The 18,147-nt window shown below is 49.8% G+C and overlaps 1 protein-coding gene across 2 annotated transcripts in view; it reads right to left on the reverse strand.

The window, feature by feature from the left end:
• MAP2K6 (mitogen-activated protein kinase kinase 6) overlaps positions 1-18,147 on the reverse strand; it is a 94,084-nt gene that overhangs the window by 64,588 nt on the left and 11,349 nt on the right. The window contains exons 2-3 of one of the 2 annotated variants that reach the window (XM_082272525.1): positions 14,757-14,798; positions 1,865-1,934 (exon numbers count right to left, since the gene is read on the reverse strand). In XM_082272525.1, the coding sequence (XP_082128651.1) occupies positions 1,865-1,934; positions 14,757-14,798 (112 nt within the window). The remainder of the gene's footprint in view (positions 1-1,864; positions 1,935-14,756; positions 14,799-18,147) is intronic. The other variant, XM_082272526.1, reaches the window with a different exon arrangement.

The following is an 18,147-nucleotide window of genomic DNA, read 5'->3' on the forward strand; positions in this document are numbered from 1 at the left end:
ATTTTGACTCAACCTGGAGTGCTGCCAATTCCTTTTTCTTTATCAGGGTAATGAAGGTGGTAAGGAAGCAATACGTTGCTTCCTCACCACCTGTCAATTGCTTTCTGAAGAGTGAATCTGAATGTGGCTCACTCTTCAGAAAGGAGAGTTCACCTTAACGAGCCCTTGCACCTGCCGGGTGCAGCCCTGAGCCTTCTGGAGTCCCCTGCTGGCTCTTCCCCCCTGCTGAGTGTCCCCACAGAAAGCTGCATGCAATGGGGGCACTCATGCCTGCCGACTCTGCTTATAAGCCTCGCTCCCTGGCTGCGATTGACACCTGTGGCTCCCACTGCTGCTGTCTCTGAGCCAATAAGGGGGGAGAGAGCCTCTGTTCTCGTGAACATGGTTGGATTGGGATGAGGCTCAGGTAAGAATAAGGGGAATTGGAGGGGGGGAGCTGCTTACAGAATGCCTTAGGCCTCATGCACACTGGACGTTTTTACAGTGGCTGTTTTTTGGCGTCGGACGTTTTTTTCTGCAGTCAATAACCGCCCCAGCATGTTATCCTATGTGCCCATAAACACGCAGGCTGTCATCAGCAGTTTTTGGCAGGGGCAGTTTCGGGCTATAAATAAAAAAAAAAAAATAATAAACGAAAGCTAGTGGGTTTTGAGTGGCGTTTTTCAGCTGTAAAAACACTAAGGCAGATAAATAATGCCCAAAAAAATGCCAAAAGAAATGCCCAAAAAAAAAAAAAAAAAAAAACCCCCAAAAAAACACAAAAAAAAAACACAAAAAAAAAAAAACACAAAAAAAACACAAAAAAAAAACAAACACAAAAAAAACAAACACAAAAAAAACACAAACACAAAAAAAACAAACACAAAAAAAACACAAAAAAACACAGCTAACTGGCGTTTTTGATTCCATTGCTTTTTTCAAGCCTGGGTTGCGTTTGGAGGTGTCATTGATGGATCCAAGCCTGGGTCCACACTGGTGCATGCTGAACACCGCATGTGATTTGCACCAAAAACGCCCCGCATTCCTGTGCACATCACATGAGGTCTGTGCGATGCGATTTGAGCCCTATATTTTGTTTGGCTCAAATTGCATCACATTTGCACCAAAATGTTGCAAGACCCTTTCCCCCCCCCCCGAACCTAAAATCTTATTGCATGGGTGTAAACACCCATGGGATGCAATTCTGGGAAGCATTGCGGTGTGGAAAAGTAGGAGTTACTAAAGTAGCAGAGGTGATTTTTAGCTAAAAACACCAAAAAAAACGCTGAAAAACGCCAATGCAAAAAAAGCTGAAAAACTCACTAAAAAGCTACTGGCGTTGAAACTCCAGTGTGCATGAGGCCTTAGAGCCGGTTCACACTACTCCGACTTGGTCGCCAGACAAGTAGCTCCCAATGCTGTGCAATGGAACCGTTCTAATCAGAGCGACTCAAGTCGCTCTGACTTAGAAAAAGGTTCCTGCACTATTTTTTTGGCGAAGTCAGAGCGACTTGCATTGACTTCTATTATGAGAAGTCGTTTGCAAGCTGCGATGAAGTCGCGCTGCACGGGCGACTTCAAAGTCGCCCGACTGAGTCGGATTAGTGTGCACCGGCTCTTAAAGGTAACAAAAATGCCTTTAGAACACCTTTAAAAGGGGGTTCTCCACCTTCAAATGATTTCCTCCATCTGCACTAATGTCAGTCCCCTTATGATTCCAGGCATTAGGTCATCGGTCCCCCCAAAACCTCCTGTGACACCTACAGCCCCTCGCAACTTTCTATTGGGTATTCAACCAAATGAACGTCTTGATTCAGCGTCGCCCATGGCTCAATCCTCCTCCCACCCCCCCCCCCCCCCCCCGGCAGATATAAAGTGTACATACGTTGGTGGGCTGGCCTTCGGTTCTTCAAAAACTTTCAGCTTGCTCAGTGTTGGATTCTTCTTCTTCTTCTCTGTAAAACAGACGAAGCCAGAGATTAAATTTTATAAAAATCACACCAAAACCAGCGTCCTGTACTTAACCACTTCTGGACCAGAAGGATTTGCCCTCTTAATGACCAGGCCGTATTTTGCGATTCGGCACTGCGTTACTTTAGCGGACAATTGCGCGATCGTGTGACGCTGTACCTAAAATTTATGTCCTCCCCCCCCCCCCCCCCACCACAAATAGAGCTTTGTGTGATTTTTATTTTTTGCACTATAAAACAAAAAAAAAGCGACAATCCTGAAAACAAAAAATATATATTTTTCACATTCTGCTATATAATAGTGTTGCAGGTGATGCCAGAAATCTGACTTGTATCTTAGTGCGAAAATCAGTGAGCCAATCACAAGCAAGAAATGACATTTCTGGGGGACATTCTGTATACCATCTGTCTACAGAGCGCCTCCAAGTGGCCATATTGCACTTTTCAGAAAATGACTGCAGCTGCAGAATGAAAAGGAAAGGTTGTTTTTTGTAACATTCAATTACAATATGACTTGTGTAGCAATTTTGTATTTTTTGCTTATTTTCACACAAAAGGGGAGTTACTCTTTAGGCTGCATTCACATGTCAGCTTATAATCGCGGGCAGAACCGCCGCGGTTCCGCCCGCGATTCGGAGATTTATTGCAAATCGCGGGACGCCTAGCGTTGCCCGTTGATTTGCAATAGCCCCCCAAACGCCGAGCGATGTTGCCGCGATTTACGCCCGCCGAATCGCGGCAACATCGCGCAAACGCAATACGCTCCAAAAAAGTACAAGAGCTTCTTTGGAGCGTATTGCGTCCCGCGATTTTGTTTGCGCGATGTTGCCGCGATTCGGCGGGCGTAAATCGCGGCAATATCGCTCGGCGTTTGGGGGGCTATTGCAAATCAACGGGCAACGCTAGGCGTCCCGCGATTTGCAATAAATCTCCGAATCGCGGGCGGAACCGCGGCGGTTCTGCCCGCGATTATAAGCTGACATGTGAATGCAGCCATAAAAGCACAAGTCATGCGTCTCTGAAAATACATTTATTCCTGAAAAGATTCATCTTCACAGTGGTCACGTGATCAGGAGCCGATCCGACTACTCAAGCCTCATACACACGCAACGATTATCGGCCGACCGATCGTCCGTCTTTTGTCCAGTGTTGTTGTGTTGGTTGGAATATGCTCTAGACTGCACACTAATTTTCTCGGCCAACAAAAATCTACTTCAGAAGTGATGTCATGTTCTGGTTTACTTTCCGTGTGTTTTTTTCTTCTCTGAGCATGCCCAGTCTTGCTCGTCAGATTTTTGCCTGCCGAAATCTGTACTGACTGACGGAAAAATTGGCCATTGTGTTGACGGCCAACAAAAATTTTATAGCCTGCACATCAGATTTTTTTCAGCCGAAAAGTCGGGGTCGGTTGTCAGCAGCATCATACTAACAAGCCGAAAATCGGCCGATCGGACGTTGGCCGAAAATTCCCGGCCGATAATCGTTGCGTGCGTACGAGGCATCAGTCTCTGTGCTGGGAGTACGCAGTGAGTGCAGTCAACAAAAACAATTGCCGCCTATTGACACACATGTGCTGCATGTGGGCTTTAACCAGTTCAGCTCAGGAAGATTTTACCCCCTTCATGACGGGGACATTTTTTGCTGTTCAGCACTGCGCTACTTTAACTGGTAATTAAACAGTCATGAAATGCTGTACCCAAATGACATTTTTTTCACACAAAATAGAACTTTCTTTTTGTGGTATTTGAACACCACTGTTTTTTTTTTATTATTAAATATAAAAAGTTATATGGTTTTGGTAAATCTAAGGAAATATTGTACAATGTAGGGCCAGCCTAAGACAAACAGCCTCAGAATTGTTATCCACACCACACCATTCAAGTACATGGGCCACCTGCTGTGCCCATGAGGGGTTCCCCCAATCCCTGTGCCAAGTTCCCGGGTCTGTACATCTTCTGTGCCCATTATGAAGGGTTCCCACCATCCCTGTGCTGAGTTCCCGGGTCGGTACACCTGCTGTGCCCATTATGAGAAGTTCCCACCATCCCTGTGCTGAGTCCTGGGTCTGTACACCTGCTGTGCCCATTGTGAGGGGTTCCCACCATCCCTGTGCTGAGTCCTGGATCTGTACACCTGCTGTGCCCATGAGGGGTTCCCACCATCCCTGTGCTGAGTTCCCAGGTCTGCACACCTGCTGTGCCCATTATGAAGGGATCCCACCATCACTGTGCTGAGTTCCTGGGTCTGTACACCTGCTGTGCCCATTATGAGGGGTCCCCATCATCCCTGTGCTGAGTTCCCGGGTCGGTACACCTGCTGTGCCCATTATGAGAAGTTCCCACCATCCCTGTGCTGAGTTCCCAGGTCTGTACAGCTGCTGTGCCCATCATGAAGGGCTCCCACCATCCCAGTACTGAGTTCCGGGTCTGTACACCTGCTGTGCCCATTATGAAGGGTTCCCACCATCCCTGTGCTGAGTTCCCGGGTCTGTACACCTGCTGTGCCCATTATGAAGGGTTCCCACCATCCCTGTGCTGAGTTCCTGGGTCTGTACAGCTGCTGTGCCCATTATGAAGGGTTCCCACCATCCCTGTGCTGAGTTCCCAGGTCTGTACAGCTGCTGTGCCCATCATGAAGGGCTCCCACCATCCCAGTACTGAGTTCCGGGTCTGTACACCTGCTGTGCCCATTATGAGGGGTTTCCTCCATCCCTGTGCTGAGTTCCTGGGTCTGTACACCTGCTGTGCCCATTATGAGGGGCTTCCACCATCCCTGTGCTGAGTTCCCAGGTCTGTACAGCTGCTGTGCCCATCATGAAGGGTTCCCACCATCCCAGTACTGAGTTCCGGGTCTGTACACCTGCTGTGCCCATTGTGAGGGGTTCCCACCATCCCTGTGCTGAGTCCTGGATCTGTACACCTGCTGTGCCCATGAGGGGTTCCCATCATCCCTGTGCTGAGTTCTGGGTCTGTACACCTGCTGTGCCCATGAGGGGTTCCCACCATCCCTGTGCAGAGTTCCCAGGTCTGCACACCTGCTGTGCCCATCATGAAGGGCTCCCACCATCCCAGTACTGAGTTCCGGGTCTGTACACCTGCTGTGCCCATTATGGGGGGTTCCCACCATCCCTGTGCTGAGTTCTGGGTCTGTACACCTGCTGTGCCCATTATGGGGGGTTCCCACCATCCCTGTACTGAGTTCTGGGTCTGTACACCTGCTGCGCCCATTAGTTGGCCCCCAGGAATGTTCAGGGGGTATTTGGCCCCCAGGGACGTCGGGGGGGGGGGGGGGGGTTTAGTTGGCCCCAGGGGTTATTACAGCAATGCGGTGGGTTACATTGTTGCACACATTTCATAAAATTTTGACCCTTTTATAACAAGCACTACGTTTCTAATATTTATATTTCGAAGTCTGTTTATCGTCTTTCAATGTAAATGGTTATACGAAGTTTCTGGGAAATGGAAAAGTCTGCACTGTGTTTTTAAATGAAAGGCTTTATTAGAGATTATTTAAAGACCGGATTGAATATAGAATACAGTGATGCCGATATCGGTAACAGCGATTGCGGTCAGTTTTAATCCTTTCTTTTTGTGGTCGATTGATACCACGATTTTCAGTCTCTATTTGCTACATATTTAAGCCAATTGCCGTGTTTGTGGCCAGCTGAAGGTTGTTACTATTATGTCCTTGTACCTGGGGCGTAGATAGGGAAGGGGGGGAGGGGTAGCAGGAATTACTTTTAGAGACCCTACAGGTTTGGCCGGCCATTCAGAGACTGCATGGTGCACACAGACATGGTAATCACCTCTTGCAATCTAAATTGTTCCGGGAATGGACGTCAGTCTTATGTCAGGAGAGATCTGTTATGGGTGACTTTTAAACTAGAGATGATGGCACGTTACCGAATGCAGCCCGCTGTGCGTGTGGCAATGCCTGCATTCCGAATGGCACCCCATCACACCTCTCACTGGATGTGCAGTGCAACGCATGCCCTCGATGAGATGCATTGCTTCAATGTGTGTGAAGACATGTCATGGCGAAGCGCGTGATAAAAACCTGGTGTGAAGGGTCAGTCTATACACAACAGATATTGTGGACTGCTGGGTTGAGCCCGCTTCTGGCTCCTCAAATATCTAAGATGTCACTACAGTGAGACCCCATGTCCTTCCCAGCTCTCTTCCTGTCCTCCTGGGATTTTTTTAAGTGTTTACCCCCCCCCAAAAAAAATTAGAATGATACAGTAGGGATGGTGGGAACCCCTTATAATGGGCACAGCAGGTGTACAGACCTGGGACCAACTAAACCCCCCCCCCCCCCGACGTCCCTGGGGGGCCAACTAACCCCCCCCCCCCGCGTCCGTTGGGACCAACTACCCCCCCCAAAAATCTGTGGGGGCCAACTAACACCCCCCCCCCCCGAAGTCCGTGGGGGCCAACTAACCCCCCCCCCCCCCGAAGTCCGTGGGGGCCAACTAAACCCCCCCCCCCCGAAGTCCGTGGGGGCCAACTAAACCCCCCCCCCTCCCGAAGTCCGTGGGGGAAAAAAATGGATTTTTGTAAGAACTTACCGTAAAATCCTTTTCTCTTAAGCTCATTGACAGACGTAGTCTTCTTGATTCTCAAGAGCTGGGTTATGTTGTCTCCGCAGGAGTAGGACTAGGCAGAATGACAAAACGTTCTGGCTCCACCCTAGGGGGCAGTCCCTGAGGGTATATCCTCCCTCTCTGCTACAGGGAATCAGTTCTGTTTAAAGCAGTACAGAGAAATTAACCCAACCCAACTCAATGATAGAGGGGCGGGTACTACGTCTGTCAATGAGCTTAAGAGAAAAGGATTTTACGGTAAGTTCTTACAAAAATCCATTTTTCTCTATCGCTCATTGACAGACGTAGTCTTCTTGATTCTCAAGAGCTGGGACATCCAGAAGCAGTGCCACAAATGAGGGGTGGGATTGACAAAATCAAATCCAATCTAGAAGGCCCAACCGGTGCCAAACTAGAAGTTTTAAAGGCTCATTATAAACAAAGAATGAGGCTAAAGAAAAATTTTTCCAACGGAAAAAAACCCTCGAGGTAGACCACTGGTCTCCTCAAATTGCGGCCTGCAAAACCTTGCGGCCAAATGAGGCATCAGACGATGCCATTACATCAACTTTATAATGTTTAGAGAAGGTATGCACCGACGACCAGGTAGCCGCCTTGCACACCTGGACCACTGACGCCTGATGGCGAAAGGCCCATGACGCACTAAGTGCCCGAGTGGAGTGCGCCTTAACAGGGAACGGGGGCTCCCGACCCTTAATAGAATAAGCCTGTACTATCGTCTGTCTGATCCATTTGGAAATGGTCGCGGTAGATGCAGGCAACCCCTTTTTGGGTCCATCTGGGATCACAAAAAGTGAATCCGTCTTGCGAAACGAGTCTGTCGTTTTCAAGTATACCCTGATCGCCCGGACCACATCCAAGGAGTGCAAAGCAAATTCCCGAGGATGACTGGGCTTAGGACACAGGGAAGGTAATACAATTTCTTCATTCAGATGAAATTCTGAAACTACTTTTGGTAGGAAGGATGGATTCGGACGAAGAACCACCTTATCTCTATGAACCACCAGATATGGTGAACGACAAGATAATGCGGCCAGTTCTGACACCCTGCGTGCAGAAGTAATAGCCACCAAGAAGGCCACCTTCTGGGACAACGTGGGTAGAGGAATCTCCCTAATATCTTCAAAGGGAGGTTTCTGAAGAACCGACAACACTAAATTAAGATCCCAGGGGGGTAACGGCGCGTGCACTGGCGGAGCCAGATGTCGCACCCCCTGGATGAAATTCCGCACCAAGGAATGAGTAGCCAAAGGCTTCTGAAAGAAGATGGCTAATGCTGAGACCTGACCCTTGATAGTACTCAAGGCCAGTTTCTGCTCAACCCCTTGTTGCAGAAAAGCTAATATTCGACTAACCGAATAAGACCGAGGACGGAACCCCAAAGGTTCACACCATGCAATGTAGGCCTTCCATGTGCGATGATAAATCTTTCTGGAAGTCGCTTTCCTTGCTTCAACTAGAGTAGGAATAACTGAAGCTGACAATCCCTTGTCCTTCAGCACCTGGGTCTCAATAGCCAGGCCGTTAAAGCCAGCGATCGTAAAGCAGGATGGAAGATCGGTCCCTGAGACAGTAGATCCTCTCTGAGAGGAAGTCTCCACGGGACGTCCGCCACCAGTCTGACCATGTCGGCATACCAAGCTCGACGAGGCCAGTCCGGAGCTACCAGGATTACTGGGATTCCTTCCTCCTCTACCCTGCGAAGAAGTCTTGGCAGTAACGCGAGAGGAGGGAAGGCATATATTAGCTGGTATTGCCCCCACGGGGCGATCAGTGCGTCTGCGGTTTCTGCTAGAGGATCGCGGGAGCGAGCCACGAATCTCTGAATTTTCCTGTTGAATCGTGATGCCAACAGATCCACATCCGGTGTGCCCAACCGTAGGCACAACTGGTGGAAAACGTCTGGATGGAGGGACCATTCCCCCTGATCCAGGGTCTGACGGCTGAGATAATCTGCCTGCCAATTCTCCACCCCCGGAATGAACACCGCAGAGATTGCTGGAACAAATCGTTCCGCCCAGCGAAGAATGCAAGCCACTTCTTTGGCCGCTCGGACACTCTTGGTGCCCCCCTGGTGATTGACATAAGCCACGGCCGTGGCATTGTCCGACTGGATCCGAACCGGGCTGCCCTGGAGCTGCTCGGTCCAGTGAATCAGACAAAGTCTGATCGCTCTCAGTTCCAATACATTTATCGGTAATCTGGATTCTTCCGGGGACCAAAGTCCCTGGGCAGATAATTGACCGAGAATTCCTCCCCATCCGGATAGGCTGGCATCCGTGGTCACTATCATCCAATATATTGGCAGAAATGACTTTCCCTGGCTGAGCATTGGAGACCGAAGCCACCAAACCAGAGACTCTCTGGTCTGTTTGCTCAATCGTATCTGATTGTCCAGGGATTCCGGATTCCGATTCCATCTGAGGAGAATCTCTTGCTGAAGAATTCGGGTATGGGACTGGGCAAATGGGACTGCTTCGAATGAAGCCACCATCAACCCCAGAACCCTCATGCAAGTCCGAAGGGAAGACCAGCTGTTGGACAGTAACAACTGGACTGCTGATTGAATCTTTCGAAGTTTCCCTACCGGAAGAAACACTCTTGTCCTGACTGTGTCTAGAATTAGACCCAGATATTCGAGCCTCTGGGTGGGAACCAGAAAAGACTTTTGCTGGTTCACCAGCCACCCGAATTCCTGTAAAGAAATCATAGTAATTTCTATGTTTTGTAGCAAGGTCTGAGGAGACTCTGCATGAAGCAGAAGATCGTCTAGGTAACCTAGAATCGATATACCTCTTTGGCGCAGAAGTGCCAACATAGGGGCCAACACTTTTGTGAAGACCCACGGAGCCGTGGCGAGACCGAAAGGTAACGCCACAAACTGATAGTGGTTCTCCTCTACGGAAAAGCGTAGAAAACGCTGATGTCCTGCGAAAATGGGAATGTGAAGATAGGCGTCCTTGATGTCTATGGACGCTAAGACATCCCCTGGATGCAGGAAGGCTGCTACCGTGCGAATGGACTCCATTCTGAATCTTCTTATGTTGACGAAAGAATTGAGTGCTCTTAAGTCCAGAATTGGACGCACTTTGCCCTCTTTCCTGGGTATTGTAAACAGGTTTGAATAAAACCCTTGAAACCGTTCTGTCCAAGGAACGTGGACTACCACTCCTTGTTGTAGTAGATCTGTGACTGCTCTCCGCAGATCTTCTAGACGATCCGGAGATAGTCGGATATTGGAAGGGAAGAATCGTGCCGGTGGGAGAGATCGAAACTCGATCTTGTACCCTGACCTTATGACTTCGCAAACCCATTTGTCCGGGATTCTGGAAAGCCATGGATCCGGGAACCGGCGAAGACGTCCCCCCACCCCAGTTATGGGTGGGGGCGCACCTTCAGGCTTTGGATGGTTTATCTTCAGGTCTGGAGGGGGCGGGCTTTTGCTTGCCCGACCAACGACCCCTGACGCCTCCTGTAGGAACCTTGGAGGACTTAGTTTTTTCACCCGCTGGACGAAAAAACCTCTTGTGAGCAGAAAAAGAAGGCCCTCGTCTTTGACGAGTTCCTCTACCTTTAAAATTTTGCGGTAAAAAGGTGCTTTTTCCACCGGTGAGATCCTTAATGATCTCATCTAAGTTGGCCCCAAATAGACGCTCTCCTGAAAAGGGGATATTAGCCAATGCTTTTTTGGAACCTTGGTCGGCTATCCAACCTTTTAGCCACAGTGTACGCCTGAGAACCACTGCTGAGACTGATGCTCGCGCCATTAATGGAGTGGCGTCTAACGCCGCATCACATACAAACTGTAACCCCTGTATCATTTGTTCCAACAAATCTGATACCGCCTGAGGGACTTCATCTAAGTCCCGGCGTAACCACTTGGTCCATTCAGTTACAGCCTGCGAAACCAAACCAATAGCAATTATTGGCCTGAAAGCTGATCCAATCAAGGAAAACATGGTGCGAGACATAGCTTCTATCTTGCGATCCACTGGATCTTTAAAAGACGGAGCGTCTTCTAAAGGAATAACCGTGGCTTTATTCAATCTAGCGATTGGTGAATCCACCACAGGTGGTTCTGTCCATTTCTTAATAAGGGTTTCCTCAAACGGATAACGCCTGTCAATGCGTTTGGAAATATTAAAAGTGCGTTTTGGCAGACGCCATTCTTCATCGATTGGATTGCCAAAACATTTGGGCAATGGAAAAACCTTTGCCACTTTGATGCGCTTTTTAGTCCCAAAAGGGATCTCAGTTTCAGCTATTTCTGATGGAATACCCTGTAACCTTAAAGTCTCTTGAACAGATACAATGAGTGCGTTTACCAACGCTTCCTCTCGGGTTATGGCGGATGCCGAAACATCCTCCTCACTGTCTGAAGAGACAGGACCCGAGACACCAATACCAGATGAAGTACCTGCAACTGCAGAAATAGGCTCAGAGTCTGAATCCGAGGTCTCAGATAATAAGGGGTTAGGCGGGGGTCGCTTTCTTGCGCCCTGTCCCTGACAAGCCACTTCCACCCGGGACACAAAAGTTTCCATAATGGCTGACAAAGATTCAACTGTCAATGGGGTGCTGGAGGATCCCGCAGACCCCTCGAGGGGATCCGGAGGAGATACATGAGTGGCAGGGTCCATGTTAATACAGGACACTTTTGCCAGCAATAAACAAAAAAACTTTCTTTTTTTTTTTTTTTTTTTTTTTTTGTGTGTCTCCCCCTAGCGCAATAGCGCCCCTCAGAGTACCTGCTTCTCGATCCCAGAGAGAGAGAGAGGGACCCCCAAGGCTCACCAACCGATGCAGTGTAGTTTCCAACAAACTGCAGCCAGCGTCTGTCTTACACAGACTGGAAGGAGCGGTTTGCTTTTTCCCGGGCAGAAGGCGTGGCTCCGCCCCCTGTGTACGCCTTCGGGCGTTCCCAGCCCTCCACGAGGAAGCTGGGCTCACAAAACATGGCCGCCCCCATGGAAGAGACATAAGACTCCAAAAACATGGCGGCCGGCGTGACTGAGGACATACATGCATACGGTCTACGGCAAAATGGCGGCGGACCGCCGATATCGTCTTCCCAGCACATCCACCTGCACTCTGCTGAGAGGTGACATATGGATCTACAGAGATACACTGCACATAAGGTAGGATTATACCTCCTATGTTTGCTGTAATGTTACAGTCTGCTGGGTAGAGTGTTAGCTCTTGAACCAAGTCCACTTCCCACAAACACATGCTGTATTACAAGGGGGACTTGTAAGTGTCAGATATATACTGACCATATATGGAGGGGCCCATAATATATACTGCCTCATAAATGAGGAAAAAAGGGAACGTTTTACTCACCATACCGAACCGACAGGCACCCTCTCTTCATAATACCCTCTCCACCGAGGTGGGGGTTTGTGGACGCCTCGACTCTCTGGTCCTGGCGTCCAAGCGAGCTTTTAACTCGCAAAGTCAGTCCCTTTACTGGGACTCCGTCGCGGCCGACTCAGCGCACTGGTCTGCACGCGCTTTTAGGCAGAAACCGGGGTGACCACTGGATCTCACATCCAGCCCGTCGCCCGGCCCCGCATACTTACTTGAATATGTCGCGGCCGACCAAGCGCAATGCCTGGTCTGCACGCGCTCGTAGGCCGGCTGGGGTGACCACAAGTGTCGCCCAGTCCGGCATTTTTGCTTGAAGATCTCACAGGAAAAAAACACTGGAGAAAACTACCTAAAAAATGTCTTTTTCTTAAAGAAAAAAAGTCTTGCCAGGACCAAAAGATCCCAGCAAGGAACTTAGGTCCTTACTCCTGACTAGACAGAAAAAAACTGATTCCCTGTAGCAGAGAGAGGGAGGATATACCCTCAGGGACTGCCCCCTAGGGTGGAGCCAGAACGTTTTGTCATTCTGCCTAGTCCTACTCCTGCGGAGACAACATAACCCAGCTCTTGAGAATCAAGAAGACTACGTCTGTCAATGAGCGATAGAGAAATAATCCCCCCCCGAAGGGCGTACACTAGAGCTGCACGATTCTGACCAAAATGAGAATCACGATTTTTTAGCTTGGAATAAAGATCACGATTCTCTGTGTAACCAAAAAAAAAATTGGGATAACTTTACGGTTACGTTTTTTTTTTATTCATTAAAGTTTATTAATTGCGTTTGAAAGACTGCTGTGCAAATACAGTGTGACATAAAATATTACAACAATCGCCATTTTATTCTGTAGGGTCTCTGCTAAAAAAATATATAAAATGTTTGGGGGTTCTAAGTACTTTTCTAGCAAAAAAAAATGATTTTAACTTGCAAGCAACAAGTGTCAGAAAAAGGTCCAGTCTTTAAGAGGTTAAACTTCCTTTCTCTCTGGCAGAGGGAAGGAAAAGATACAATGTAATCATTTTGTTTATAGTTAGGGGGGGGGGGACTTATGCTGATAGGCATGGGAGGAAAGATACAATGTAATCATTTTGTTTATAGTTACTGGGAGTTTTCCACAGCTGTTTTCTCTGCTCCCTTAGCTATGCAAAGAATCGAGCATATGTCAGGTTTAGATGTCAGGGGGGGGTGGATCGAGATCGCGATTTTCATACGATTAATCGTGCAGCTCTAGCGTACACCTGTGAGAGGTGCTGTTCTTACCCTATGGGGATGCAGAGGTGTTCTGCATATTTCCACGCAGGCATTCCCATTAATGTCAATTGGGGTGCAGCAGCTGCACAATGGTTCACCCGTGCGGGTGCGCGGCCTCAAAAGCAGATCGTGTGCATTCGGGGCCCTGCACCCGCACAGATGTCACGTTAGGAAAAGTGTCTGTGTCCGTACAGCTGTGCGTCCCAATTGACATGAATGGGAAGCCCTGCATAAGGATGCATGAGCAGGCATTGTGAACAAGGCCTATAAATTAAGGTCAGAAGATGTGGTGAGGAGGTCAAAGCATTGGAGTTCATTGGATACAATAATATCACTGTGGAGATATTATAATGTTGCAAAAATTTCTTACAAGTTTTGAACTTTCTATAACAATCGTTACATTTTTGTGACTTAAAGAGGAGTTCCACCCTGGCAATACATTTTTTAATAAAAATACCCCCGGGACAGTCAGGGCTAGTACATTCCACAATGGATAGCCTCTGATCTGTCCCGGGTCGCACTTACCTTTTAGAAGAAATACTTACCTTGAAAAGGTCTTCTCCAGCGCTGCCATCTCAGGTGTGGGCAGCTTGAAGCCAGCGCGATCCTCTTCTGCGTCCTCTTCGGTCCCATGATGCACTGCACCGGCCCCGCCGTCACTTCCTGTGCCACAGCGTCATCCCTGCACAGCTTCTGGGCATGCCCAGAAGCTGTTTAGAAGGGAATGACGGCGCCTACACCGGAACTGGGGAAACGGGGCCGGTGCAGGCGCATTGATTCCTGGGAGCGACGACGTTCAGCTCCCAGGAATCATTGCAAAGCCAGGAAGTGATGACGGGCCGTGGCCGCCGAGGGGAGGAAGAAGGAAGTAAGGTAAGTATATTTTCTTCTATACGAGGTAAGTAAAAAAAAAAAAATTGTGATTATCCATTTGTTTTTCAGGTGACCCGGAGCGAGAAGATGGAGGTAAGTATAAATTTAGGGTGGAACTCCACTTTAAGTGCCGGTTCACATTTGTGCGATGCGGGAATGCTGCGAATATACAGTGTATTCCCGCATCGCATCCGCACCCCTGGCAGTTCACACTGCCATATGCGATACGCTGGGGGTGTCAAAAGTTAACGACACCCCCAGATCAGATCGCTTATCGCAGTGCGATCTGAAAGTTCACACAGAATCGGATCGCACTGGTGTGAACCACCATGCGATCAGATTCTGCTGTGGACCAAAAAACGGGTCCTGTGCAAGTTGGGTGCGATCGCGGTGCGAATTCAGCCATACAAACTGTATGGCTGAATTTGCACCGCACAGAGATCGCATTTAATTTTAGGAGCAGTGCGCTACGAATTACATGCGATCTCTGTGATCGCAGAAATGTGAACTGGCACTTAACAGATGAATTTGTGGTCCAGGATGTGGCCCCGTGGCTCCGGAGATTACCCGTCATGGTATTGGAGCTCTCATTGGATAAAGACTTGAGAAAGCCAACCAGAAAGTTGCCAGGTGATTGGCCGAGCCTTCGTCCAGCAAAGCATGCACACAGACCAATCCACACAGCAAAAACCAAACCAACTACCGCCAGACTCACCGACTCCCGTCCTGGAGGAAACCTTCTTCATACACCCCGGAGCTGCGTGACAGATTAAAGGAAAACCTACAAATGAGACATCTCTACTTCAAATCATTTCCTCACACCATGCCAGCAGACATTCGTTATAACCGCACAGATCGGGATCTCTGCCCCCGGGTGTGGAGGCGCCATGCAGGCTTTACCACCAACAGTGGGAGACTCTCCCGGATCGTGGTGGTGATGGGCAGTAGCGCCGGGCTCAGGCACGTTCGGATTGAGCCCGCCAGGAAGCCGTCACTGCACACCGCCAATCATAGGCAGTGAGGCATTTCTCAACTGGCAGCTGCACATACAGACACTGCCTGTGATTGGCGGTGACACGGTGTGCAGTCCTGGCTTCCTGGCGGGCTCCACTTGAACACGCCCAAGTCCATCGCTAATGGGCAGAAGAGGATAGACACTTATCACCCATGGCTCATGACTGCAGTAGCATAAGCCAAGCTTTACAACCGGTGTCCCCGCGTCCTACAAGATGCAACGGGGGTCCCCCGCGTCCTACAAGATGCAACGGGGGTCCCCCCGTGTCCTAAAACAATGGGTGTCCTGCCCTAAAAGATACAATGGGGGGGTCCCTGTGTCCTATAAGATACAATAGGGGGTCCCCGTGTCCTGTCCTATAAGATACAAAGGGGGTACCTGTGTTCTATAGGATACAATGGGGGCCCAGGTGTCCTTTTTTGTACTATAAGCCACAATGGGGGTCCTCGTGTGTGGTCCCATAAGATACAATGGGGTTCCCCATGTCCTGTTCTATAAGATACAATGGGGGGTCCCAATGTCCTGTCCTACAAGATACAATGGGGGGTCCCAGTGTCCTGTCCTACAAGATACAATGGGGGGTCCCAGTGTCCTGTCCTACAAGATACAATGGGGGGTCCCCGTGTCCTGTCCTACAAGATACATTGGGGGGTCCCAGTGTCCTGTCCTACAAGATACAATGGGGGGTCCCCGTGTCCTTTTTTGTACTATAAGCCATAATGGGGGAGTCCCCGTGTCCTGTCCTACAAGATACATTGGGGGGTCCCAGTGTCCTGTCCTACAAGATACAATGGGGGGGTCCCCGTGTCCTGTCCTACAAGATACAATGGGGGGGTCCCCGTGTCCTGTCCTACAAGATACAATGGGGGGGTCCCCGTATCCTGTCCTACAAGATACAATGGGGGGGTCCCCGTGTCCTTTTTTGTACTATAAGTCATAATGGGGTCCTCATGTGTGGTCCTACAAGATACAATGGGGGGGTCCCCGTGTCCTGTCCTACAAGATACAATGGGGGGGTCCCCGTGTCCTGTTCTACAAGATACAATGGGGCCCCCCGTGTCCTGTCCTACAAGATACAATGGGGGGCCCCCCCGTGTCCTGTCCTACAAGATTCAATGGGGGGGCCCCCCCGTGTCCTGTCCTATAAGATACAATGGGGGGATCCTGTGTCCTGTCCTACAAGATACACAATGGGGGTACCTGGGTCCTATAAGATACAATGGGGTCCCGGTGTCCTTTTTTGTACTATAAGCCACAATGGGGGTCCTTGTGTCCTGACCTATAAGATACAATGGAGGGTCCCAATGTCCTGTCCTACAAGATACAATGGGGGTCCCCGCGTCCTGTCCGACAAGATACAATGGGGGGTCCCCGTGTCCTGTCCTATAAGATACAATGGGGGGTCCCCATGTCCTGTCCTATAAGACACAATGGGGGTCCCCGCGTCCTGTCCGACAAGATACAATGGGGGGTCCCCGTGTCCTGTCCTATAAGATACAATGGGGGGTCCCCGTGTCCTGTCCGACAAGATACAATGGGGGGTCCCCGTGTCCTGTCCGACAAGATACAATGGGGGGTCCCCGTGTCCTGTCCGACAAGATACAATGGGGGGTCCCCGTGTCCTGTCCGACAAGATACAATGGGGGGTCCCCGTGTCCTGTCCGACAAGATACAATGGGGGGTCCCCGTGTCCTGTCCTATAAGATACAATGGGGGGTCCCCGTGTCCTGTCCTATAAGATACAATGGGGGTCCCCGCGTCCTGTCCGACAAGATACAATGGGGGGTCCCCGTGTCCTGTCCTATAAGATACAATGGGGGGTCCCCGTGTCCTGTCTTACAAGATACAATGGGGTTCCCCGTATCCTAGAAGATACAATGGGGGTCCCGGTGTCCTGTCCTATATGATACAATGGGGTACCCGTATCCTAGAAGATACAATAGGGGTCCCAGTGACCTGTACTGGGAAACACAATGGGGGTCCCCATGTCCTAGAACAGGCTGTGCTCTGGGGGTCATCCCACTGAAAGCAACACCACCATCCCCACCCCCGTCCCATTCTAATGAAGCCCACCAGGGGTCCTTATGCCTACAATGGAGAGAGAGGAGCCTCTCATTAGCAAGCTGTAAACCGAGTACTATAGGGCAGATCTACTATGGCAGGGTGGAGGGGGGGGGGGGGGGGGGGTGTGTGGACAGGGGCAGGGAGGAGGACAGCCAGAGTATGAAACTTGTACCCAGGAATATAGGAAATGGGACATCACTATCCCTCTAGAAACGCCGCCATCCTGCTCAGCTCCGGCTTCAAGTCCTCAACGCTAAACAAGCATGCAGCAAGTGTTGCCAGGCCCCCAAATTCTTGGGTCTAACTATTATCCCCCACCCCCCCCCCCCCAATCAGCATTTGGTCAGTAAAGCCCCCCCAAATGTCGCACAGAAATCCAATCATAGAAGGGAACCCCCTTACCTGCCAAAAGCCTTGTATTGTCCATTGAGACCTGAGATTTACACAGCTCTGTCACAGAGCAGAGCAGATAATGCCTCTCTCTCGGTTACTAAATACACACAGGAGTTGATGCCCCCCCCAACCTCCTGTGATCCCGGGTAGAGATTAGCATGCGGCACACCTGACTGGCTGCCAGCACGGCCCCTCCCACTCCCAGGCTGAGCTCTGCTGTACAGGGGGTTGCGAGGGGCGGAAACCAAATCAGAGACCTCCAGGCCACCTGGAGGATCTGACAACAGTAACCCTACAGCCTCACAATGCAAAAAAGTCAGTAAATGGGGGAGACCCCTGTCTGTCCTTCCAGGGAAATCTGCCTCACTTCCTGTCCCAGAAACATAGCAGGAAGTTAAAGGAGATCACTGCAAAGAGGAAATGTCCCCTCTTCACACCTCCATACACTATGCAATCTGACTGTACAATCTGTACAACTTACCAAAACAATGTAATACACTTTATTCACCAACAATGGGGAACCATGCCTCCCAATGACACCAACAATGGGGCCCCATGCCTCCCAATGACACCAACAATGGGGCCCCATGCCTCCCAATGACACCAACAACGGGGCACTATGCCTCCCAATGAC

This window comes from Pelophylax lessonae (genome assembly GCF_965119305.1).
Source record: "Pelophylax lessonae genome assembly, chromosome: 11".
NCBI lineage: Eukaryota > Metazoa > Chordata > Amphibia > Anura > Ranidae > Pelophylax > Pelophylax lessonae.